The 25,000-nt window shown below is 49.3% G+C and overlaps 1 protein-coding gene across 1 annotated transcript in view; it reads left to right on the top strand.

The window, feature by feature from the left end:
- LOC135534407 (sodium-dependent lysophosphatidylcholine symporter 1-B-like) overlaps window positions 1-24,891 on the top strand; it is a gene marked incomplete at its 5' end in the record, with an annotated part of 28,521 nt that extends 3,630 nt beyond the window's left edge. The window contains 9 exons of the mRNA XM_064961414.1: window positions 5,121-5,308; window positions 8,950-9,040; window positions 14,832-14,950; window positions 15,784-15,907; window positions 19,765-19,839; window positions 20,887-20,998; window positions 21,783-21,926; window positions 22,218-22,394; window positions 23,763-24,891. Of these exons, the coding sequence (XP_064817486.1) occupies window positions 5,121-5,308; window positions 8,950-9,040; window positions 14,832-14,950; window positions 15,784-15,907; window positions 19,765-19,839; window positions 20,887-20,998; window positions 21,783-21,926; window positions 22,218-22,394; window positions 23,763-23,817 (1,085 nt within the window). The remainder of the gene's footprint in view (window positions 1-5,120; window positions 5,309-8,949; window positions 9,041-14,831; window positions 14,951-15,783; window positions 15,908-19,764; window positions 19,840-20,886; window positions 20,999-21,782; window positions 21,927-22,217; window positions 22,395-23,762) is intronic.
- Between the last annotated feature and the right edge of the window lie 109 nt (window positions 24,892-25,000).

Below are 25,000 nucleotides of genomic sequence, written 5' to 3'. Positions count from 1 at the left end.
TACACCTCCCAACGGTACTACCCTACACTACCCAACGTCACTACCATACACTACCCTACACTACCCTACACTACCTGACGTCACTACCCTACACTACCCTACTCTACCTGACGTCACTACCCTACACTACCCGACGTCACTACCCTACACTACCCTACACTACCCTACACTACCCGACGTCACTACCCTACACTACCTGACGTCACTACCCTACACTACCCAACGTCACTACCCTACACTACCCTACACCTCCCAACGTTACTACCCTACACTACCTGACGTCACTACCCTACACTACCCGACGTCACTACCCTACACTACTCTACACTACCCTACACTACCCAACGTCACTGCCCTACACTACCCTACACTACCTGACGTCACTACCCTACACTACCTGACGTCACTACTCTACACTACCCGACATTACTACCCTACACTACCCGACGTCACTGCCCTACACTACACTACCCTACACTACCCTACATCACTACCCTACACTACCCGACGTCACTACCCTACACTACCCTACACTACCCTACACTACCTGACGTCACTACCCTACACTACCCGACGTCACTACCCTACACTACCCTGCACTACCCTACACTACCCTACGTTACTACTCTACACTACCTGACGTCACTACCCTACACTACCTGACGTCACTACCCTACACTACCCTACACTACCCAACATCACTACCCTACACTACCTGACATCACTACCCTACACTACCTGATGTTACTACCATACACTACCTGACGTCACTACCCTACCCAACGTTACTACCCAACGTTACTACCCTACACTACCCAACGTCACTACCCTACACTACCTGACGTCACTACCCTACACTACCCTACACTACCCTACACTACCTGACGTCACTACCCTACACTACCCTACACTACCCTACACTACCCGACGTCACTACGCTACACTACCTGACGTCACTACACTACCCTACCCTACACTACCCAACAGCACTACCCAACGTCACTACCCTACATTCCCCGACGTCACTACCCTACACTACCTGATGTCACTGCCCTACACTACCCAACGTCACTACCCTACACTACCTGACGTCACTACACTACCCAACGTTACTACCCTACACTACCCTACACTACCCGACGTCACTACCCTACACTACCTGACGTCACTACACTACCCAACGTTACCACACTACCCTACACTACCCAACGTCACTACGCTACACTACCTGACGTCACTACACTACCCTACCCTACACTACCCAACAGCACTACCCAACGTCACTACCCTACATTCCCCGACGTCACTACCCTACACTACCTGATGTCACTGCCCTACACTACCCGACGTCACTACCCTACACTACCCGACGTCACTACCCTACACTACCCGACGTCACTACCCTACACTACCCGACGTCACTACCCTACACTACCCGACGTCACTACCCTACACTCCCCGACGTCACTACCCTACACTGCCTGACGTCACTACCCTACACTACTCTACACCTCCCAACGTTACTACCCTACACTCCCCGACGTCACTACCCTACACTACCCGACGTCACTACCCTACACTACCCTACACTACCCGACTACCCTACACTCCCCGACGTCACTACCCTACACTACCTGACGTCACTACCCGACGTCACTACCCTACACTACCCTACACTACCTGACGTCCACTACCCTACACTACCCGACGTCACTACCCTACACTACCCGACGTCACTACCCTACACTACCCGACGTCACTACCCTACACTACACTACCCTACCCTACTCTACACTACCCGACGTCACTACCCCACACTACCCGACGTCACTACCCTACACTACCCGACGTCACTACCCTACACTACCTGACGTCACTACCCTTCACTACCCGACGTCACTACCCTACACTACCCTACACTACCCTACACTACCCTACACTACCTGACGTCACTACCCTACACTACCCGACGTCACTACCCTACATTACCCTACACTACCCGACGTCACTACCCTACACTACCCTACACTACCCGACGTCACTACCCTACACTACCCTACCCTACACTACCTGACGTCACTACCCTACCCTACACTACCCGACGTCACTACCCTACACTACCCGACGTCACTACCCTACACTCCCCGACGTCATTACCCTACACTCCCCGACGTCACTACCCTACACTCCCCGACGTCACTACCCTACACTACCTGACGTCACTACCCTACACTACCCGACGTCACTACCCTACACTACCCTACCCTACACTACCCGACGTCACTACCCTACACTACCCGACGTCACTACCTTACACTACCCGACGTCACTACCCTACACTACCCTACCCTACACTACCCGACGTCACTACCCTACACTACCCTACACTACCCTACACTACCCTATACTACCTTACACTACCCTATACTACCCGACGTCACTACCCTACACTACCTTACACTACCCTATACTACCTTACACTACCCTACACTACATTACACTACCCTATACTATCTTACACTACCCTATACTACATTACACTACCCTACACTACCCTACACTACCTTACACTACCCTACACTACATTACACTACCCTATACTATCTTACACTACCCTATACTACATTACACTACCCTACACTACCCTACACTACCTTACACTACCCTACACTACATTACACTTCCCTATACTACATTACACTACCCTATTCTACCTTACACTACCCTACACTACCCTACACTACATTACACTACCCTATACTACATTACACTACCCTATACTACCTTACACTACCCTATACTACCTTACACTACCCTACACTACCCTACACTACCCTACACTACCTTACACTACCCTATACTACCTTACACTACCCTACACTACATTACACTACCCTACACTACATTACACTTCCCTATACTACATTACACTTCCCTATACTACATTACACTTCCCTATACTACATTACACTACCCTATTCTACCTTACACTACCCTACACTACCCTACACTACATTACACTACCCTATACTACATTACACTACCCTATACTACCTTACACTACCCTATACTACCCTACACTACCCGACGTCACTACCCTACACTACCCGACGTCACTACCCTACACTACCCGACGTCACTACCCTACACTACAACTAAGGAGTAGTGATGGGCGCCGAAATTGGAAAAATCGTTGCATAATTTTTTATATTTTTTAGTTGATACGAAATCATAAATTTTTTATAAATAACATTGCAGCCGAGACAACTGCTTGTTGATTGTCCATTGGGCCAAGGGGTGAATGGTCTTGGGGTCCTAACCTACCTAACCAGTTTGAACACAATGAGAAGCGTTGACCTATCAGCAGGCAATTAAGTATAACTACAGGAATGTGGCAGGGTAGCCTAGTGGTTAGAGTGTTGGACTAGTAATCGAAAGGTTGCAAGTTCGAATCCCTGAGCTGACAAGGTAAAAATCTGTCGTTCTGCCCCTGAACAGGCAGTTAACCCACTGTTCCTAGGCCGTCGTTGAAAATAAGAAGTTGTTCTTAACTGACTTGCCTAGTTAAATAAAGGTAAAATCAAAAAAAAAAAAATATATATATATATATATATACACTCAGTGGACAGTTTATTAGGTACACCACCCCGTTCACCAAAATGCTTCGCTCCTACAGACAGTGAGTGGCTGTGGCTTGTTAAATAAAGCAGGCAGACAGGCATCCAGTTACTGTTCATTAGAACAATTTAGAATGAGGGGGAAACGAGTGACCTCAGAGACTGAGTGTGGCGTGATATGTCGGTGCCAGGCGCGCCAGTATCTTAGAACCGGGCCAGCCTCCCGGGGTTTTTTTCACGGACGACAGTGTCTAGGGTTTACAAACATCCAGTCAGCGGCAGTTCTGTGGGCGTTGAGGTTAAAGGAGAATGGCAAGAGTCGTACAAGCTAACAGAAGGACCGCAAGCAGACAAAATAACGGCGCAGGACGGCATCTCGGAACCCACAAACCCGTCCATCTTCGTCACGGATGGGCTGTTGCAGCAGATCGACCACACCGAGGTCGCACGCCTATCAGCTAAAAACAAGAAGAAGTGTCTCCAACGCCATCACCAACACTCCACCATTGAGGAGTGGAAAAACATTGCCTGGTCAGACGAATCCTGGTTTCTGTTCATGTTGATGGCAGAGTCAGGGTTTGGAGTAAGCAGCATGAGTCCATGGCCCCATCCTGTCTGGTGTCAACGGTACAGGCTGGTGGCTGTGCTGTAATGGTGTGGAGAATGTTTTCCTGGCACACGTTAGGTCCCTTGATACCAATTGAGCAACGTTTCCATGCCCCGAATAATTCAGGCTGTTCTGGTGGAAAACTGGGTCCGACCTGGTACTAGATGGGCGTACCTAACAAACAATTGAGCAACGTTTGAACGCCACACCTTGTACAACCCATGCCCTGAAGAATTCAGGATGTTCTGGAGGCAAAGGGTCGGGGGGGTCTGACCAAGTTCTAGATGGGTGTACCTAATAAACCGGCCACTGAGTGTATAGTGTAGGTTAACCTCGAGTATAAACCGATATGTCTTACTCCTATCAATTTTCAGCAATATCGATTTCACATTAAGTTATTGATAATGGTGTCTACTACGAATAGTAGTTTAGATATTAGGACACAATGGAGACTTTTTTTTATTTAACGAGGCGTTACAAATTATGATTTACAATGACGGCCTCCCCCGGCCAAACCCGGACGACGCTGGGCCAAACGTGTGCCACCCTTTTGGGGTTCCCAATCACAGGCAGATGTGATGCAGCCACAGTCAATCAATAATATTTAAATAATTATACATACATGATAATCATTCTATATTAATATAAGCCATTTTAGCAGACGGTTTCATCCAAAGCTAATTAGTCATGCGTGGCGTTTTACGTGGCATTTTACTTGTGGGTGGTACCGGGATTCGAACCCACTATGCTGGGGTTAGAAATGCCATGCTCTATCAACTGATCTACAGAGGACCAACAAGAGGATCATTATTTTTTGTGTGGTTTTTTTTCAGACTGAATGAAAAGATGATCATTGGTTGGTTTGTCTCATCTGTATGCTTCTCTCGTCCAATCAGGAATGACGGTAGAGGTTCTGGGTACTGTGATTGGCACAGCCGTCCAGGGTCAGATTGTGGGCATGGCCAACGCCCCCTGTATCCCGACGCCCGGTGATAATGTCACGGCCGACGGGTTAAACTCCTCCCTGCTGCTGGAACAGGAAGTCAACGCCACGATCACCACTGTCATCACCCTGGACCAAACGGTACACACACATACACACACACACACACACACACACACACACACACACACACACACACACACACACATACACACACATACACATACACACACATAGACACATACACACACACACATACACACACACACACATACACATACACACACCGTATCCTATCAAATCTAACTTTATTTATACAGCACATTTCAGACATGGAATGCAACACAATGTGCTTTACAGGGGGAAAAAACTAATGAAATGCAATGAAAATAAGATTAAATATTCACTACTCAACAAACATTTAAATATGTCCACAGTTTCAGCACCCCTCAGGTTCTCTGGTAGGCTATTCCAGAGGCTGGGGGCATAGTAACTAGAGGCTGTCTCTCCAGGCCTCTTGGCCCCCCTCAGGTTCTCTGGTAGACTATTCCAGAGGCTGGGGACATAGTAACGAGAGGCTGTCTCTCCAGGCCTCTTGGTCCCCCTCATGTTCTCTGGTAGACTATTCCAGAGGCTGGGGACATAGTAACGAGAGGCTGTCTCTCCAGGCCTCTTGGTCCCCCTCAGGTTCTCTGGTAGGCTATTCCAGAGGCTGGGGGCATAGTAACGAGGGCTGTCTCTCCAGGCCTCTTGGCCCCCTCAGGTTCTCTGGTAGGCTATTCCAGAGGCTGGGGGCATAGTAACTAGAGGCTGTCTCTCCAGGCCTCTTGGTCCCCCTCAGGTTCTCTGGTAGGCTATTCCAGAGGCTGGGGCATAGTAACTAGAGGCTGTCTCTCCAGGCCTCTTGGCCCCCTCAGGTTCTCTGGTAGGCTATTCCAGAGGCTGGGGGCATAGTAACTAGAGGCTGTCTCTCCAGGCCTCTTGGCCCCCCTCAGGTTCTCTGGTAGACTATTTCAGAGGCTGGGGGCATAGTAACTAGAGGCTGTCTCTCCAGGCCTCTTGGTCCCCCTCAGGTTCTCTGGTAGACTATTCCAGAGGCTGGGGGCATAGTAACTAGAGGCTGTCTCTCCAGGCCTCTTGGTCCCCCTCAGGTTCTCTGGTAGACTATTCCAGAGGCTGGGGGCATAGTAACTAGAGGCTGTCTCTCCAGGCCTCTTGGCCCCCCTCAGGTTCTCTGGTAGGCTATTCCAGAGGCTGGGGGCATAGTAACTAGAGGCTGTCTCTCCAGGCCTCTTGGCCCCCCTCAGGTTCTCTGGTAGGCTATTCCAGAGGCTGGGGGCATAGTAACTAGAGGCTGTCTCTCAAGGCCTCTTGGCCCCCCTCAGGTTCTCTGGTAGACTATTCCAGAGGCTGGGGGCATAGTAACTAGAGGCTGTCTCTCCAGGCCTCTTGGCCCCCCTCAGGTTCTCTGGTAGACTATTCCAGAGGCTGGGGGCATAGTAACTAGAGGCTGTCTCTCCAGGCCTCTTGGTCCCCCTCAGGTTCTCTGGTAGACTGTTCCAGAGGCTGGGGGCATAGTAACTAGAGGCTGTCTCTCCAGGCCTCTTGGCCCCCCTCAGGTTCTCTGGTAGGCTATTCCAGAGGCTGGGGGCATAGTAACTAGAGGCTGTCTCTCCAGGCCTCTTGGCCCCCTCAGGTTCTCTGGTAGGCTATTCCAGAGGCTGGGGGCATAGTAACTAGAGGCTGTCTCTCCAGGCCTCTTGGTCCCCTCAGGTTCTCTGGTAGGCTATTCCAGAGGCTGGGGGCATAGTAACTAGAGGCTGTCTCTCCAGGCCTCTTGGTCCCCCTCAGGTTCTCTGGTAGGCTATTCCAGAGGCTGGGGGCATAGTAACTAGAGGCTGTCTCTCCAGGCCTCTTGGTCCCCCTCAGGTTCTCTGGCAGGCTATTCTACAGGCTGGGGGCATAGTAACTAGAGGCTGTCTCTCCAGGCCTCTTGGCCCCCCTCAGGTTCTCTGGTAGACTATTCCAGAGGCTGGGGGCATAGTAACTAGAGGCTGTCTCTCCAGGCCTCTTGGTCCCCCTCAGGTTCTCTGGTAGACTGTTCCAGAGGCTGGGGGCATAGTAACTAGAGGCTGTCTCTCCAGGCCTCTTGGCCCCCCTCAGGTTCTCTGGTAGGCTATTCCAGAGGCTGGGGGCATAGTAACTAGAGGCTGTCTCTCCAGGCCTCTTGGCCCCCCTCAGGTTCTCTGGTAGGCTATTCCAGAGGCTGGGGGCATAGTAACTAGAGGCTGTCTCTCCAGGCCTCTTGGTCCCCCTCAGGTTCTCTGGTAGGCTATTCCAGAGGCTGGGGGCATAGTAACTAGAGGCTGTCTCTCCAGGCCTCTTGGTCCCCCTCAGGTTCTCTGGTAGGCTATTCCAGAGGCTGGGGGCATAGTAACTAGAGGCTGTCTCTCCAGGCCTCTTGGTCCCCCTCAGGTTCTCTGGCAGGCTATTCTACAGGCTGGGGGCATAGTAACTAGAGACTGTCTCTCCAGGCCTCTTGGTCCCCCTCAGGTTCTCTGGTAGAATATTCCAGAGGCTGGGGGCATAGTAACTAGAGGCTGTCTCTCCAGGCCTCTTGGTCCCCCTCAGGTTCTCTGGTAGGCTATTCCAGAGGCTGGGGGCATAGTAACTAGAGGCTGTCTCTCCAGGCCTCTTGGTCCCCCTCAGGTTCTCTGGTAGACTATTCCAGAGGCTGGGGGCATAGTAACTAGAGGCTGTCTCTCCAGGCCTCTTGGTCCCCCTCAGGTTCTCTGGTAGGCTATTCCAGAGGCTGGGGGCATAGTAACTAGAGACTGTCTCTCCAGGCCTCTTGGTCCCCCTCAGGTTCTCTGGTAGGCTATTCCAGAGGCTGGGGGCATAGTAACTAGAGGCTGTCTCTCCAGGCCTCTTGGTCCCCCTCAGGTTCTCTGGTAGGCTATTCCAGAGGCTGGGGGCATAGTAACTAGAGGCTGTCTCTCCAGGCCTCTTGGTCCCCCTCATGTTCTCTGGTAGGCTATTCCAGAGGCTGGGGGCATAGTAACTAAAGGCTGTCTCTCCAGGCCTCTTGGTCCCCCTCAGGTTCTCTGGTAGGCTATTCCAGAGGCTGGGGGCATAGTAACTAGAGGCTGTCTCTCCAGGCCTCTTGGTCCCCCTCATGTTCTCTGGTAGGCTATTCCAGAGGCTGGGGGCATAGTAACTAAAGGCTGTCTCTCCAGGCCTCTTGGTCCCTCGGCTTTGAGGTAGTTTAAATGTATTCTAAAACTAACAGGCAGCTGGTACAGAGACCTTAAAACCAGTGTAATGTGTTCTCTCTGTCTGGTCTTGGTCAGTACCTGTGCTGCAACATTCTGTATGTTTTGTAGTTGACCAATGTCTTTCTTGGGTAGACCAGACAGGAGAGCATCACAGTAGGCAAGCCTGCTTGTAATATAAGCTGACCTCCTATTGGCTGTTCTCTGTGTTTACTGTCCTATCGTCTACTGACCTGCTGTCCCTCCCTCCTATTGGCTGTTCTCTGTGTTTACTGTCCTATAGTTTACTGACCTCCTATTGGCTGTTCTCTCTGTTTACTGTCCTGTTGTCTACTGACCTCCTATTGGCTGTTCTCTCTGTTTACTGTTCTGTAGTCTACTAACCTGCTGTCTCTCTACTCCAGGAAATGTTTGCGACAAAGCTAGTCTTTTGCATATTTTTTTTTTTTTTTTTTTTACAACTACGGTTCCTACAGTCCTCTAATCTCCTGTCCCTCTCTACTGTCACAGAAAACGGCCTACAATATAGCCTCCGGTGTCATCTGTTCCATCTACGTGCTCTGTGCCGTGGTGCTGTTCTTCGGAGTCAAGGAGAAGAAAGGTAACGCAGGGTGACCATTTTATTTATCCAGCCATCAAATCAACAAACCTCCCTTTTAAAAAAAAAATATTTAATGTGTTAACTTTGGGTCGTTAACGTTCCATGTTCCTATTATATAATGATGAGCTCGTGGGAATTCCCCAATGGCCTGACATTATTCTAAACAAGCCCCACTCCCTTATGTAGATGTTATTGAGATCGACAGTGTGGTGTGATGACGCGGTACACAGTTTCTGTCTCATGTGACTATGGCCCGATGGGCTGTGACCAGGGTGGCTTGATGCTCTAACAGATGAGCTGTGACCAGGGTGGCTTGATGCTCTAACAGATGAGCTGTGACCAGGGTGGCTTGATGCTCTAACAGATGAGCTGTGACCAGGGTGGCTTGATGCTCTAACAGATGAGCTGTGACCAGGGTGGCTTGATGCTCTAACAGATGAGCTGTGACCAGGGTGGCTTGATGCTCTAACAGATGAGCTGTGACCAGGGTGGCTTGATGCTCTAACAGATGGGCTGTGACCAGGGTGGCTTGATGCTCTAACTGATGAGCTGTGACCAGGGTGGCTTGATGCTCTAACAGATGAGCTGTGACCAGGGTGGCTTGATGCTCTAACAGATGAGCTGTGACCAGGGTGGCTTGATGCTCTAACAGATGGGCTGTGACCAGGGTGGCTTGATGCTCTAACTGATGAGCTGTGACCAGGGTGGCTTGATGCTCTAACAGATGGGCTGTGACCAGGGTGGCTTGATGCTCTAACAGATGAGCTGTGACCAGGGTGGCTTGATGCTCTAACAGATGGGCTGTGACCAGGGTGGCTTGATGCTCTAACAGATGAGCTGTGACCAGGGTGGCTTGATGCTCTAACAGATGGGCTGTGACCAGGGTGGCTTGATGCTCTAACAGATGGGCTGTGACCATGGTGGCTTGATGCTCTAACAGATGAGCTGTGACCAGGGTGGCTTGATGCTCTAACAGATGAGCTGTGACCAGGGTGGCTTGATGCTCTAACAGATGAGCTGTGACCAGGGTGGCTTGATGCTCTAACAGATGAGCTGTGACCAGGGTGGCTTGATGCTCTAACAGATGAGCTGTGACCAGGGTGGCTTGATGCTCTAACAGATGAGCTGTGACCAGGGTGGCTTGATGCTCTAACAGATGGGCTGTGACCACGGTGGCTTGATGCTCTAACAGATGAGCTGTGACCAGGGTGGCTTGATGCTCTAACAGATGAGCTGTGACCAGGGTGGCTTGATGCTCTAACAGATGGGCTGTGACCAGGGTGGCTTGATGCTCTAACAGATGGGCTGTGACCAGGGTGGCTTGATGCTCTAACAGATGAGCTGTGACCAGGGTGGCTTGATGCTCTAACAGATGGGCTGTGACCATGGTGGCTTGATGCTCTAACAGATGAGCTGTGACCAGGGTGGCTTGATGCTCTAACAGATGAGCTGTGACCAGGGGTGGCTTGATGCTCTAACAGATGAGCTGTGACCAGGGTGGCTTGATGCTCTAACAGATGGGCTGTGACCAGGGTGGCTTGATGCTCTAACAGATGGGCTGTGATCATGGTGGCTTGATGCTCTAACAGATGGGCTGTGACCAGGGTGGCTTGATGCTCTAACAGATGAGCTGTGACCAGGGTGGCTTGATGCTCTAACAGATGGGCTGTGACCAGGGTGGCTTGATGCTCTAACAGATGGGCTGTGACCAGGGTGGTTTGATGCTCTAACAGATGGGCTGTGACCAGGGTGGTTTGATGCTCTAACAGATGAGCTGTGACCAGGGTGGCTTGATGCTCTAACAGATGAGCTGTGACCAGGGTGGCTTGATGCTCTAACAGATGGGCTGTGACCAGGGTGGCTTGATGCTCTAACAGATGGGCTGTGACCAGGGTGGCTTGATGCTCTAACAGATGGGCTGTGACCAGGGTGGCTTGATGCTCTAACAGATGAGCTGTGACCAGGGTGGCTTGATGCTCTAACAGATGAGCTGTGACCAGGGTGGCTTGATGCTCTAACAGATGGGCTGTGACCAGGGTGGCTTGATGCTCTAACAGATGGGCTGTGACCAGGGTGGCTTGATGCTCTAACAGATGAGCTGTGACCAGGGTGGCTTGATGCTCTAACAGATGGGCTGTGACCAGGGTGGCTTGATGCTCTAACAGATGGGCTGTGACCAGGGGGCTTGATGCTCTAACAGATGGGCTGTGACCAGGGTGGCTTGATGCTCTAACAGATGAGCTGTGACCAGGGTGGCTTGATGCTCTAACAGATGAGCTGTGACCAGGGTGGCTTGATGCTCTAACAGATGGGCGGTGACCAGGGTGGCTTGATGCTCTAACAGATGAGCTGTGACCAGGGTGGCTTGATGCTCTAACAGATGAGCTGTGACCAGGGTGGCTTGATGCTCTAACAGATGAGCTGTGACCAGGGTGGCTTGATGCTCTAACAGATGAGCTGTGACCAGGGTGGCTTGATGCTCTAACAGATGAGCTGTGACCAGGGTGGCTTGATGCTCCAACAGATGGGCTGTGACCAGGGTGGCTTGATGCTCTAACAGATGAGCTGTGACCAGGGTGGCTTGATGCTCTAACAGATGAGCTGTGACCAGGGTGGCTTGATGCTCTAACTGATGAGCTGTGACCAGGGTGGCTTGATGCTCTAACAGATGGGCTGTGACCAGGGTGGCTTGATGCTCTAACAGATGAGCTGTGACCAGGGTGGCTTGATGCTCTAACAGATGAGCTGTGACCAGGGTGGCTTGATGCTCTAACAGATGAGCTGTGACCAGGGTGGCTTGATGCTCTAACAGATGGGCTGTGACCAGGGTGGCTTGATGCTCTAACAGATGGGCTGTGACCAGGGTGGCTTGATGCTCTAACAGATGAGCTGTGACCACGGTGGCTTGATGCTCTAACTGATGAGCTGTGACCAGGGTGGCTTGATGCTCTAACAGATGGGCTGTGACCAGGGTGGCTTGATGCTCTAACAGATGAGCTGTGACCAGGGTGGCTTGATGCTCTAACAGATGGGCTGTGACCAGGGTGGCTTGATGCTCTAACAGATGGGCTGTGACCAGGTGGCTTGATGCTCTAACAGATGGGCTGTGACCAGGGTGGCTTGATGCTCTAACAGATGGGCTGTGACCAGGGTGGCTTGATGCTCTAACAGATGGGCTGTGACCAGGGTGGCTTGATGCTCTAACAGATGAGCTGTGACCATGGTGGCTTGATGCTCTAACAGATGAGCTGTGACCATGGTGGCTTGATGCTCTAACAGATGAGCTGTGACCATGGTGGCTTGATGCTCTAACAGATGAGCTGTGACCATGGTGGCTTGATGCTCTAACAGATGGGCTGTGACCAGGGTGGCTTGATGCTCTAACAGATGGGCTGTGACCAGGGTGGCTTGATGCTCTAACAGATGGGCTGTGACCATGGTGGCTTGATGCTCTAACAGATGAGCTGTGACCAGGGTGGCTTGATGCTCTAACAGATGGGCTGTGACCAGGGTGGCTTGATGCTCTAACAGATGAGCTGTGACCAGGGTGGCTTGATGCTCTAACAGATGAGCTGTGACCAGGGTGGCTTGATGCTCTAACAGATGGGCTGTGACCAGGGTGGCTTGATGCTCTAACAGATGGGCTGTGACCAGGGTGGCTTGATGCTCTAACAGATGAGCTGTGACCAGGGTGGCTTGATGCTCTAACAGATGAGCTGTGACCAGGGTGGCTTGATGCTCTAACAGATGAGCTGTGACCAGGGTGGCTTGATGCTCTAACAGATGAGCTGTGACCAGGGTGGCTTGATGCTCTAACAGATGAGCTGTGACCAGGGTGGCTTGATGCTCTAACAGATGAGCTGTGACCAGGGTGGCTTGATGCTCTAACAGATGGGCTGTGACCAGGGTGGCTTGATGCTCTAACAGATGAGCTGTGACCAGGGTGGCTTGATGCTCTAACAGATGAGCTGTGACCAGGGTGGCTTGATGCTCTAACAGATGAGCTGTGACCAGGGTGGCTTGATGCTCTAACAGATGGGCTGTGATCATGGTGGCTTGATGCTCTAACAGATGAGCTGTGACCAGGGTGGCTTGATGCTCTAACAGATGAGCTGTGACCAGGGTGGCTTGATGCTCTAACTGATGAGCTGTGACCAGGGTGGCTTGATGCTCTAACAGATGGGCTGTGACCAGGGTGGCTTGATGCTCTAACAGATGAGCTGTGACCAGGGTGGCTTGATGCTCTAACTGATGAGCTGTGACCAGGGTGGCTTGATGCTCTAACAGATGGGCTGTGACCAGGGTGGCTTGATGCTCTAACAGATGAGCTGTGACCAGGGTGGCTTGATGCTCTAACAGATGAGCTGTGACCAGGGTGGCTTGATGCTCTAACAGATGAGCTGTGACCAGGGTGGCTTGATGCTCTAACAGATGGGCTGTGACCAGGGTGGCTTGATGCTCTAACAGATGGGCTGTGACCAGGGTGGCTTGATGCTCTAACAGATGAGCTGTGACCACGGTGGCTTGATGCTCTAACTGATGAGCTGTGACCAGGGTGGCTTGATGCTCTAACAGATGGGCTGTGACCAGGGTGGCTTGATGCTCTAACAGATGAGCTGTGACCAGGGTGGCTTGATGCTCTAACAGATGGGCTGTGACCAGGGTGGCTTGATGCTCTAACAGATGGGCTGTGACCAGGGTGGCTTGATGCTCTAACAGATGGGCTGTGACCAGGGTGGCTTGATGCTCTAACAGATGGGCTGTGACCAGGGTGGCTTGATGCTCTAACAGATGGGCTGTGACCAGGGTGGCTTGATGCTCTAACAGATGAGCTGTGACCATGGTGGCTTGATGCTCTAACAGATGAGCTGTGACCATGGTGGCTTGATGCTCTAACAGATGAGCTGTGACCATGGTGGCTTGATGCTCTAACAGATGAGCTGTGACCATGGTGGCTTGATGCTCTAACAGATGGGCTGTGACCAGGGTGGCTTGATGCTCTAACAGATGGGCTGTGACCAGGGTGGCTTGATGCTCTAACAGATGGGCTGTGACCATGGTGGCTTGATGCTCTAACAGATGAGCTGTGACCAGGGTGGCTTGATGCTCTAACAGATGGGCTGTGACCAGGGTGGCTTGATGCTCTAACAGATGAGCTGTGACCAGGGTGGCTTGATGCTCTAACAGATGAGCTGTGACCAGGTGGCTTGATGCTCTAACAGATGGGCTGTGACCAGGGTGGCTTGATGCTCTAACAGATGGGCTGTGACCAGGGTGGCTTGATGCTCTAACAGATGAGCTGTGACCAGGGTGGCTTGATGCTCTAACAGATGAGCTGTGACCAGGGTGGCTTGATGCTCTAACAGATGAGCTGTGACCAGGGTGGCTTGATGCTCTAACAGATGAGCTGTGACCAGGGTGGCTTGATGCTCTAACAGATGAGCTGTGACCAGGGTGGCTTGATGCTCTAACAGATGAGCTGTGACCAGGGTGGCTTGATGCTCTAACAGATGAGCTCGTAGGAAACATACTTGTCAGCTGCTGATTTGACCTCCATTATGAGAAGTTCTGAAATAACTGAATATGTTGTATAATAGTTATTTTGTGGTGTGTGTGGCATTCATCCTCCTCGATCTGATTCTCCTAATATTTGTTAAAATTATTTTAGAAATGTATATTATCATCATCAAATTCAACTCTCATGAGATGGAAGGGTGTCCTGAAGTTTAAACACATGTGACATATATAGGTCAACTTTTGTTTTGTTACAACGTCATCTCCCTCCCTCCAGAGTCGTCTCGCCCCCGGTCAGAGCGCATGTCGTTCTGGGAGGGTATCAGGCTGGTGATGGGTCACGGACCTTACGCCAAGCTGGTGATGGGCTTCCTCTTCACCTCACTGGCTTTCATGGTGACTATATACAGTATATCGCTCTCTCTCTCTCTTATTTATTTAATCTAGATTGCAAGGCTGATTTACACTTGTCAGCAACGAGTGAATGAAGTTGCCAGATCCACTAATTTGAAGTGGTGTCCACATACTGTACTTTTTTATTTTATTTGACCTTTATTTAACTAGGCAAGTCAGTTAAGAACAAATTCTTATTTTCAATGACGGCCTAGGAACAGTGGGTTAACTGCCTGTTCAGGGGCAGAACGACAGATTTGTACCTTGTCAGCTCGGGGGTTTGAACTCGCAACCTTCCGGTTACTAGTCCAACGCTCTAACCACTAGGCTTCCCTGCCACCCCAGGGTAGCCTAGTGTGTTTGTCACTCACTCACTCACTCACTCACTCACTCACTCACTCACTCACTCACTCACTCACTCACTCACTCACCAAAGACTACACATCATCATTAGTTTCCACTTCCTGGTAGAAAGAGGAAACGTGTCTTGTTTTTATAAATATCATCTGGCCTTTAAATAATATCGTAGTTTGTGACCATAAATGTCTTCTACCCGTAAAGTTATAGCCCAACCATAAAGCTAACGTTCAATATACTCTAATGCTTGGAAAGGCTATCTGCCACCATTCAGCTGTGTGTGTGTGTGTGTGTGTGTGTGTGTGTGTGTGTGTGTGTGCGTGTTTATTTATATGGTCTCTGGGGTACGCTGTTCCTCGTGTTAGAGAGTCTTCAGCCAGCGAGCCTGTACGCTCGGTCTGAGGTGTGTGTGTGTGTGTGTGTGTGTGTGTGTGTGTAGGGTCTAACTGAGCGTGTCTCACTCCGTCTCTCTCTCTCAGCTACTGGAAGGGAACTTTGCTCTGTTCTGCTGCTACACTCTGGGCTTAAGGAACGACTTCCAGAACATTCTACTGGTCATCATGGAGAGGACACACACACACACACTGCCTATTGATTTAAAGTGTGAATGGCCTTGTTCTTTACAGATGATACAGATTGAGACTCTTCTCCTACGTCACTTACTGACCTTTAGAGAGAGAGAGAGAGAGAGAGAGAGAGAGAGAGAGAGAGAGAGAGAGAGAGAGAGAGAGAGAGAGAGAGAGAGAGAGAGAGAGAGAGAGAGAGAGAGAGAGAGAGAGAGAGAGAGAGAGAGAGAGAGAGAGAGAGAGAGAGATATTTTCTCTATACAAAATAGCTTCCTCTCTCAGGTTGTTGTCCAGTCAGTCTGTCTCTATGGTAGCCAGTGACTTGTAACTACTCATTACTTTGATGTGTGATCATTCACTGACCTGGTCTGAATACCAGCCTGTTCCCACAGACCATTTTACCACTGCTGTAAAGACCCTAGACGGGCGCCTCTCTCAGCCCTCTCTTAGAAATATACGGTTAAATGGGGGGATTAACCGCTGACATGCTTTCATCCCTCTCTTCTCAGTCATATGATTTTAAAACGACTTAAGTGAAGGATTTAAATCCTAATGTAACTGAGTGAGTTTGGCAGTCGGACACATGACCTTCCTATGAAGGCATGAGGCATATGAATGAACTGGTCAGTGGGTTTGAAAAGCTTAGTAATTCAATAAATTAAAATGGGAAAAATGGCTGCCTTAATATCCTTTTCTTTTATGTACCATATTAGTCCTGGTCCTTCTAGAAATACTGTTAGTAGTTACAGTTAATGAAGGCAAAGCGAGACCTTAACCAGGGCAAACGAGGCCTTGGCCCGGGGGACAGCGAGGCCTTAACCCGGGGGGGCAAACGAGGCCTTAACCGGGGGCAAACGAGGCCTTAACCCGGGGGGACAAGCGGGCCTTAACCGGGGGGGGGGGGGGCAAGCGAGGCCTTAACCGGGGGCAGACGAGGCCTTAACCCAGGGGGCGGGCGAGGCCCCTCCGGGGGACAAAACGAGGCCTTAACCGGGGGGGGGGCAGCGGGCCTTAACCCGGGGCAAACGAGGCCTTAACCCAGGGAGGAGGGCGAAGGGCCTTAACCCGGGGGGCAAAGCGGGCCTTAACCCGGGGGGACAAGCGGAGGCCTTAACCCGGGGGGGGCAAACAGGCCTTAACCGGGGGCAAGCGAGGCCTTAACCCAGGGGGCGAACGGGAGGCCTCAGCCCGGGGGACGAGGCGAGGCCCCTCAGCCCGGGGGGGGGGCAAACGAACTCGGGGGGGGAAGCAGGCCTTAACCCGGGGGCGGGCTAACCCGGGAGGCGAGGCCTTAACCCGGGGGGGCAAACGAGGCCTTAACCCGGGAGCGGGCCTTAACCCGGGGGGCAAACGAGGCCTTAACCCGGGGGCGAACGAGGCCTTAACCCGGGGGAGCAAACGAGACCTGCAGAGCTTTTTGCCATTCTGCTTAATTTTACCCACGATATTCCGCCGTTCTGGTGGCCGTGTTCCCTCACACAGCCCACCCGCCCTTCTCCCGACTGACGACATTAAAACTGTCGAAAGCAAGATGCTTTTTTTGTTGTTGTAGCTATTAAGTAGTAAATTCCCAGATGCCCAATAAAAAAATACAATACAGACATTAAGGCTGGGTGTGTAGTAATGTGAATAGATGTTCACCAGTAGGCGTGTCCCCTAACTCTGCTCATCACTACTCAAATTACACCATCACTACTGACTTACCACTCATGTATGTAGTAGAAAATAAGTAGTGAATCAACAAATTATTGAGTGGAACTTGTGAGGTTGTAATGAATAGTAAGTTAGTCGTTTTGAGGTTGTGGTGATATACTGCCATCTGGTGGCGACTTCAAACAATTGCATTATAGGAACTATTTCAGAAATTGATGGTCCTTGAACATAAATATTAGTCCTTGGAAAAAGTACTTAGAAAGACCTTGAATTGGACCACTGTCTGTACGAACCCTGCTGTTGTGTTCAGAACATGGTCTATTCACACAGTTTTTTTTGTAGACTATGCAAATACATTTACATTTACATTTAAGTCATTTAGCAGACGCTCTTATCCAGAGCGACTTACAAATGTTTGTGATACTGGAAGGAGAGAGATTTGACAGGCAGCGAAGTGCAGACAGTTCAGGGGAAAGCAGATTCACCTTGATGTGGTATTGCCAGGAAGCAGAACAAGCATTGTGAAGATGTCTATGAGATGCAGTCCACACACACACACACACACACACACACACACACACACACACACACACACACACACACACACACACACACACACACAGCTAGAAAGAGGACACAGACAAAGTGAAGTCACTCTTGAAGTTACTGGATTTACAGCAGGTACTTTCCTTGCAGTATAAACTCCCACTCCAACTATGTAGCAGTATAACTGGACCGTCCCTGCGCCCATTACCGGGGCGCGAACCAGGGACCCTCTGCACACATCAACAACAGTCACCCACGAAGCATCGTTACCCATCGCTCCCACAAAAGCCACGGCCCTTGCAGGGCAAAGGGAACTACTACTTCAAGGTCTCAGAGCAAGTGACGTCACCGATTGAAACGCTAACTAAGCTAGCCACCGTTTCACATCAAACACACACACACACACACACACACACACACACACACACACACACACACACACACACACACACACACACACACACACACACACACACACACACAATGTTAACGTATTCTTAAACAAACACATCCAAAAAAGGGAAACGACTGGCATCCTAGTGGCGCCCATAGAGGTCAATGTTTGACCTCTTATTGGCTAAACCATAAAGCCAGAGGTCCATCGGATATTGACCCAATGCAGGAATGTGCCTATTAAAATGTCCACTGGATTGTTTTGTGAAGCATCCTGCAATTCCTACCTCTGCTGTGTCGTTACGGTTGCTAGCTGCCCGGCCAAGCACCTCCACGCCCACAGATGTTTGTTTATTTTCCTTTATGTGGCTGGATCTGAGTCCCTCCGCTGATTTCAAGACTGCAAACCCATTTAATCGTTTCTGATTTGTCCATGGAACAAAACTGGTGGGGTTGGGTCAGAGCCAGAACGTGGGTAAAGGGGGCATTTTTTAGAAACTGTGTTATAGACTTTGATACTGATTTGGTTACAGATGATCCAATCGCTGATGACTTTCTCTCGTAGCTTCAACACTGACGTAAACAACTTTTCCGATTGAGTCGTCAGGCTCAGTGATGGGTTTGATTGAGTCGTCAGGCTCAGTGATGGGTTTGATTGAGTCGTCAGGCTCAGTGATGGGTTTGATTGAATCGTCAGGCTCAGTGATGGGTTCGATTGAGTCGTCAGGCTCAGTGATGGTTGATTGAAGTCGTCAGGCTCAGTGATGGGTTGATTGGTCGTCAGGCTCAGTGATGGGTTTGATTGAGTCGTCAGGCTCAGTGATGGGTTTGATTGAGTCGTCAGGCTCAGTGATGGGTTTGATTGAGTCGTCAGGCTCAGTGATGGAGTTGATTGGTCGTCAGGTGATGGGTGGATTAGAGGTTGAGAATGTCTTCCTTAGGGAAGACTGATAAATCCCCAAAAACACAAACCGAACCCAGTACTGATACAAGGTTTTGTAGTCTGCCACATAACATGTTCCAAAGACTGAAGGTGGCATAACGGCTACATCTCTACTTGGGAACCCTATTCCTTTAATGGTCGAAAGTTGTGCCCCATCAAGCAATTCGGGTTCCATTTGAGACTCGACCGTTCTCTTGGCACGTAGGCTAAAGTTGAAACGGACTGGAACCCTAGCCAGGTCATTGAAGTAAATATGGCAACAGAAACATCCTTACTCAACTAGAAACACAACAATTTTTCCATTTTGTCTTGACTAAACCCCATTTCTTTGTCTTGTTTTCTCTCCAGCTCGCCCGCAGCATCTCTCACCATCCCCTTCTGGCAGTGGTTCCTCACCAAGTTTGGCAAGAAGACAGCTGTGCATCGGCACCTCTGTAAGACTTAGCATACCCTCAGAATGATCACAAAATGCCTTAGTCCATGGAGGCTTTATTAGGGCTGCGGATGCGGAGACTCTGGAGGTAACTTCTTTCATGCAAAGCCTGACATTGGAAAGGCACCTTAACATGCTTCAGATTGGCTGTCGGCTGGCCGAACTCCGCTAGCCGAACTCCGCTAGCCGAACTCCGCTAGCCGATCTCCGCTAGCCGAACTCCGCTAGCCGAACTCCGCTAGCCGAACTCCGCTAGCCGAGCCGATCTCAGCTAGCCGAACTCCGCTAGCCGAACTCAGCTAGCCAATCCGAACAAGTGTGCTCGCATACTCCCTTAAAAGACCTTTGCTTGAAAAAAATGAGAAAAAGGCGGTAATGGTACTGTTTGTCCATTTTGAGACACTGTAGCCAGTATACACTTCCTAAACAATTGTCTCAAGAAATCGGACATTAATTTGTACGTTATTTGCCGAGGTCGCGCAATATTACATCTATCTAAACGAGTCGTCTCTTGTTAAATGACAACTGAAGAAACCCTACTGTTTCACAGACGAAGGCGTAGACTTGGGCTCAGAAAAATCCCCCACCCCGGGAAGTCAAAACCGTCACAAAAATGTCGTCATAATAAATGAACAAAACACGTTTGCATGCGGATGTCTTTCAAGGAAGACCAAGCATCTCCAGGTCATTTGTATCTCAAGGACCACGTTAAATGGATACTTCAGGATTTTTGCAATTTTAAAACATTTTATTTCACTAGACAAGTTAATTAAGAACAAATTCTTATTTGCAATGAAGGCCTACCCGCCCAAGCCCTAACCCGGACGTCGCTGGGCCAATGGTGCACCGCCCTATGGGACTCCCAATCACGGCCGGTTGTGATACAGCCTGGATACTTATGTAAATGTGATATTTCAGTTTTTTATACATTTGCAAAAAAAAAAAACTAAAAACCTGTTTTTGCTTTGTCATTATAGGGTATTGTGTAGAATTGATGAAGGATTCTGTGTACATCCCTGGTGAATGATGTTTTCTCTCCTCTCTGCAGTCTGTGATCCCTTTATGATCCTGGTGGTGTGTGTGAAGAGTAATCTCATCATTACCTACCTGGTGTCGTTCGCTGCCGGGGTCGGAGTCGCAGCTGCCTTCCTGTTGCCATGGTGAGTTGTTGCCAGATGTGGTGGTTGTTACTGACTCTCTGTCTCTGTCTCTAGGTCCATGTTGCCAGATGTGGAGGATGTTACTGACTCTCTGTCTCTGTCTCTAGGTCCATGTTGCCAGATGTGGAGGATGTTACTGACTCTCTGTCTCCAGGTCCATGTTGCCAGATGTGGTGATTGTTACTGACTCTGTCTCTGTCTCCAGGTCCATGTTGCCAGATGTGGAGGGATGTTACTGACTCTCTGTCTCTCTGTCTCCAGGTCCATGTTGCCAGATGTGATGGATGTACTGACTCTCTGTCTCTGTCTCCAGTCCATATTGCCAAAATATGCATTGGTTATTGCAACTCTCTCTCAGGTCATGTTTACCAAGAAATGTGAGAGATGTTACCCCAGCCTCTCATCTCAAAGTTATGTTGCCAGATGTGGAGGATTGCAGCTCCTCTCTCTCTGTCTCTGGTCCATGTTTGCCTTGATCATGGAAGATGTTCACTGACTCTCTGTCTCCAGGTCCATGTTGCCAGTGTGGAGGATGTTACTGACTCTCTGTCTCTGTCTCTGGGTCCATGTTGCCAGATGTGGAGGATGTTACTGGCTCTCTGTCTCTGTCTCTAGGTCCATGTTGCCAGATGTGGTGGTTGTTAATGACTCTCTGTCTCTGTCTCTAGGTCCATGCTGCCACATGTTGCCAGATGTGGTGGATGTTAATGACTCTCTGTCTCTGTCTCCAGGTCCATGTTGCCAGATGTGGAGGATGTTACTGACTCTCTGTCTCTGTCTCTAGGTCCATGTTGCCAGACGTGGTAGATGACTTCCAGGTCCAGAACCCAGACTCTCGGGGTCACGAAGCCATCTTTTATTCCTTCTATGTCTTCTTCACCAAGTTTGCTTCTGGAATCTCTCTGGGGATCTCTACTCTCAGCTTGGAGTAAGTTTACCCTTCACAGATGGAGACTTTGGCCTCTTGCGGCCCCTTGTGGCCCCTTGTGGCCCCTTGCAGCCCCTTCGTGCTGTACATATTCGTTTAGATATCATCAGTCAGGAAGTTTTACTTTCCCAGTAAAAAAAACACGAGGATGAGGCCAAAATCCCAGTTCAAAGCACAGGATTGCTTCTCCATCTGAATTAGTAATGTGTGTCACATGAACATCTTTGATCAAAGTCATGTGATTAAATTCCTTCCTCATGATTTCCTGCTTCTCCTTCACTCCACCTGTAGTTTTGCAGGGTATATGACTCGAGGTTGCACCCAGCCTGAGAACGTGGATATAACCCTGAAGGTTCTGGTCTCCGCGGCGCCCATAGGACTCCTTCTGATTGGCCTGGTCATATTCCGCTCTTATCCAATCGACGAAGAGAGGAGGCAGGGCAACAGGAAGCTGCTACAGGAGCAACGGTAAGACTTGGATGTCTGACTGGAACTCGGGCCTCGTACCCCAAGCATTTCCTGTGTGTATATATAACCGGATTGGATAGATATACCATAGGCATAGACCTGGAAATATTGCCAAATTGTTTACCATTATAAGATCACTTATTGCTTTCAGAAGCACTCACAGGGTTCAACGCTGTGTCCTGCGATGGCGCCAGTTCTAAATTATGTAACTTTTTTCCACCAATCTCCTGATTCACGTGGTACCTGCTTTAGCCGTGCTCCTGCTGTTCTGTTGGCCCGTTACTCACACAGCCCTCCCGCCATTCTCCCGAACGGCGTCACTAAGGAGTGTGTTCGTAAATTCACTTCTGGTTATCTACTCCGATTTCAGAGCACTCTCGTCTGGAGTGTACCAGAGCGCAGAACAACTGATTTACAAACGCTCAACACCCGTTGAATATGGCCAGTGCCAGTAAAAGTTGGCAAAAAAAAAGTTATTAAATTGCTGCCAACAGCACAGTTACAGTCACCAACGCTGTGGATAACATGACAACAGCCTAACCAGCTCTGCTGGTGGGAGTAAAATGGTCAGAGTGAGGTGTTCTCTCATTATGTGTCTGGAAGTGGCTAGTTACTGTTAGCCAGTTAGCTTGGGTGCTTGACTGCCGTTACTGTCAGAACGCTCAGAACAACCTCATTCCTCCGCCAGAGCTGGGCGCCGAACGCTCTGAGAGCGAAACGCTCTGAATTTACCAAGGACCCAGAGTGACCTCTGACAAGCTGGAGGCAATTTACGAACTCACTCTAAAGCTGCCGGTCGGAAGCAAGATGCTTTTTTTGTAGCTATTAAGTAGTAAATTCCCAAATGCCCAATAAAAATACAATACAGACATTAAGCTGGAATTGTGTAGTAATGTGAATAGATGTTCACATTACTACAAATTACACCATCACTACTGACTTACCACTCATGTATGTAGTAGACAATAAGTAGTGAATCAACAAATTATTGACTAGAACTTGTGAGGTTGTAATGAATAGTAAGTTAGTCGTTTTGAGGTTGTGGTAATATACTGCCATCTGGTGGCGACTTCAAACAATTGCATTATAGGAACTATTTCAGAAATTGATGGTCCTTGAACATAAATATTAGTCCTTGGAAAAAGTACTTGGAAAGACCTTGAATTGGACCACTGTCTGTACAAACCCTTTACTCATAAAGGAGCCTGGGTGCCAGTCTGTTTGTGCTATTATTCCACTACTTGCCACTCCTTGCCATGCCTGATACCCAGGCTTTTCATCAAGTACATTTTGTTGTGAACTGTTCAGGTATATGGACTGCTTGTCTGTCGTGTGTAATCCCCGGGTCTCTCTGTTCTGTTCTCACAGGGAAAATGAGGCAGACTCCGAAACCGACTCAACAGAACTGACAAACATGCTGTAGGTTCTAGAACACTCATGGACCAATGGCGTGACTGATTGTTGCTTGCACTGGGTGGGGCTAATAATGAGGGCGGCTGGACCTATCACAAAGGCAACACTGCTTCCATCCAATCACACTGCTGCTTCAGATCTCTGAACTTAAAAGGATCACTAACACAAGACCCAAAACAGAAAATGTTTCTCAAACTGCAGTTCCGTATGGCAAGGAAGCATATGACTTCCTGGTTTAAGTCCCGCCCACTTCAGCTATGACTCATTGTCCCAACAGACGTCTCCCGCTCTGTTGTCAGTGTTGTTTCGGGGTCAAATCTAAAACGACAACCCATTTCCTTGTGCACTACACGGGGCTGTAACTGTCGTGAACTCCATGGGGACTTTTTACCGTGTGATTTGAGACGTAACCTTAATGTTATGGGTACAATGCATAGTACTGTCATTGTATATTGCCATAACTTTATCTATTGTAGGTATAACTTGAAAATCTCTAACGACTTTAGACAATGCACTAGAACAATTTACTACAACCCTCTTCTTCCAGGGTGAAGAAGAAGACTGTCGAAAGCTAAATAAGAGCCTTTTTATTCATTTGATGTTTTACTGGTATTGGTTACAAAAGCCAGACATTAAAAAAAAATATATATATTTTTTTTTTATTAGAATATTTCTACAACAATTTTGAATATCAAATGTTTCTACTAAGTGAATACAGACTTCAGTTTGGTACTGTCTTGACTGGTAGGACTACTGTACTGTCTTGACTCGTAAGACTACTGTACTGTCTTGACTGGTAGGACTACTGTACTGTCTTGACTGGTAGGACTACTGTACTGTCTTGACTGGTAGGACTACTGTACTGTCTTGACTGGTAGGACTACTGTACTGTCTTGACTGTTAGGACTACTGAACTGTCTTGACTGGTAGGACTACTGTACTGTCGTGACTGTTAGGGCTCTGACTACTTAGGGCTCTGACTACTTAGGGCTCTGACTACTTAGGGCTCTGACTACTTTGTACTGTCTTGACTGTTAGGGCTCTGACTACTTAGGGCTCTGACTACTTAGGGCTCTGACTACTTTGTACTGTCTTGACTGTTAGGGCTCTGACTACTTAGGGCTCTGACTACTTGTACTGTCTTGACTGTTAGGGCTCTGACTACTTAGGGCTCTGACTACTTGTACTGTCTT

The sequence above is a fragment of the Oncorhynchus masou genome, unplaced genomic scaffold, assembly GCF_036934945.1.
Source record: "Oncorhynchus masou masou isolate Uvic2021 unplaced genomic scaffold, UVic_Omas_1.1 unplaced_scaffold_3362, whole genome shotgun sequence".
In the NCBI taxonomy this organism is placed as follows: Eukaryota; Metazoa; Chordata; class Actinopteri; order Salmoniformes; family Salmonidae; genus Oncorhynchus; species Oncorhynchus masou.
The sequence above is the reverse complement of the archived record's forward strand: the minus strand, read 5'-3'. Positions and strand labels throughout refer to the sequence as shown.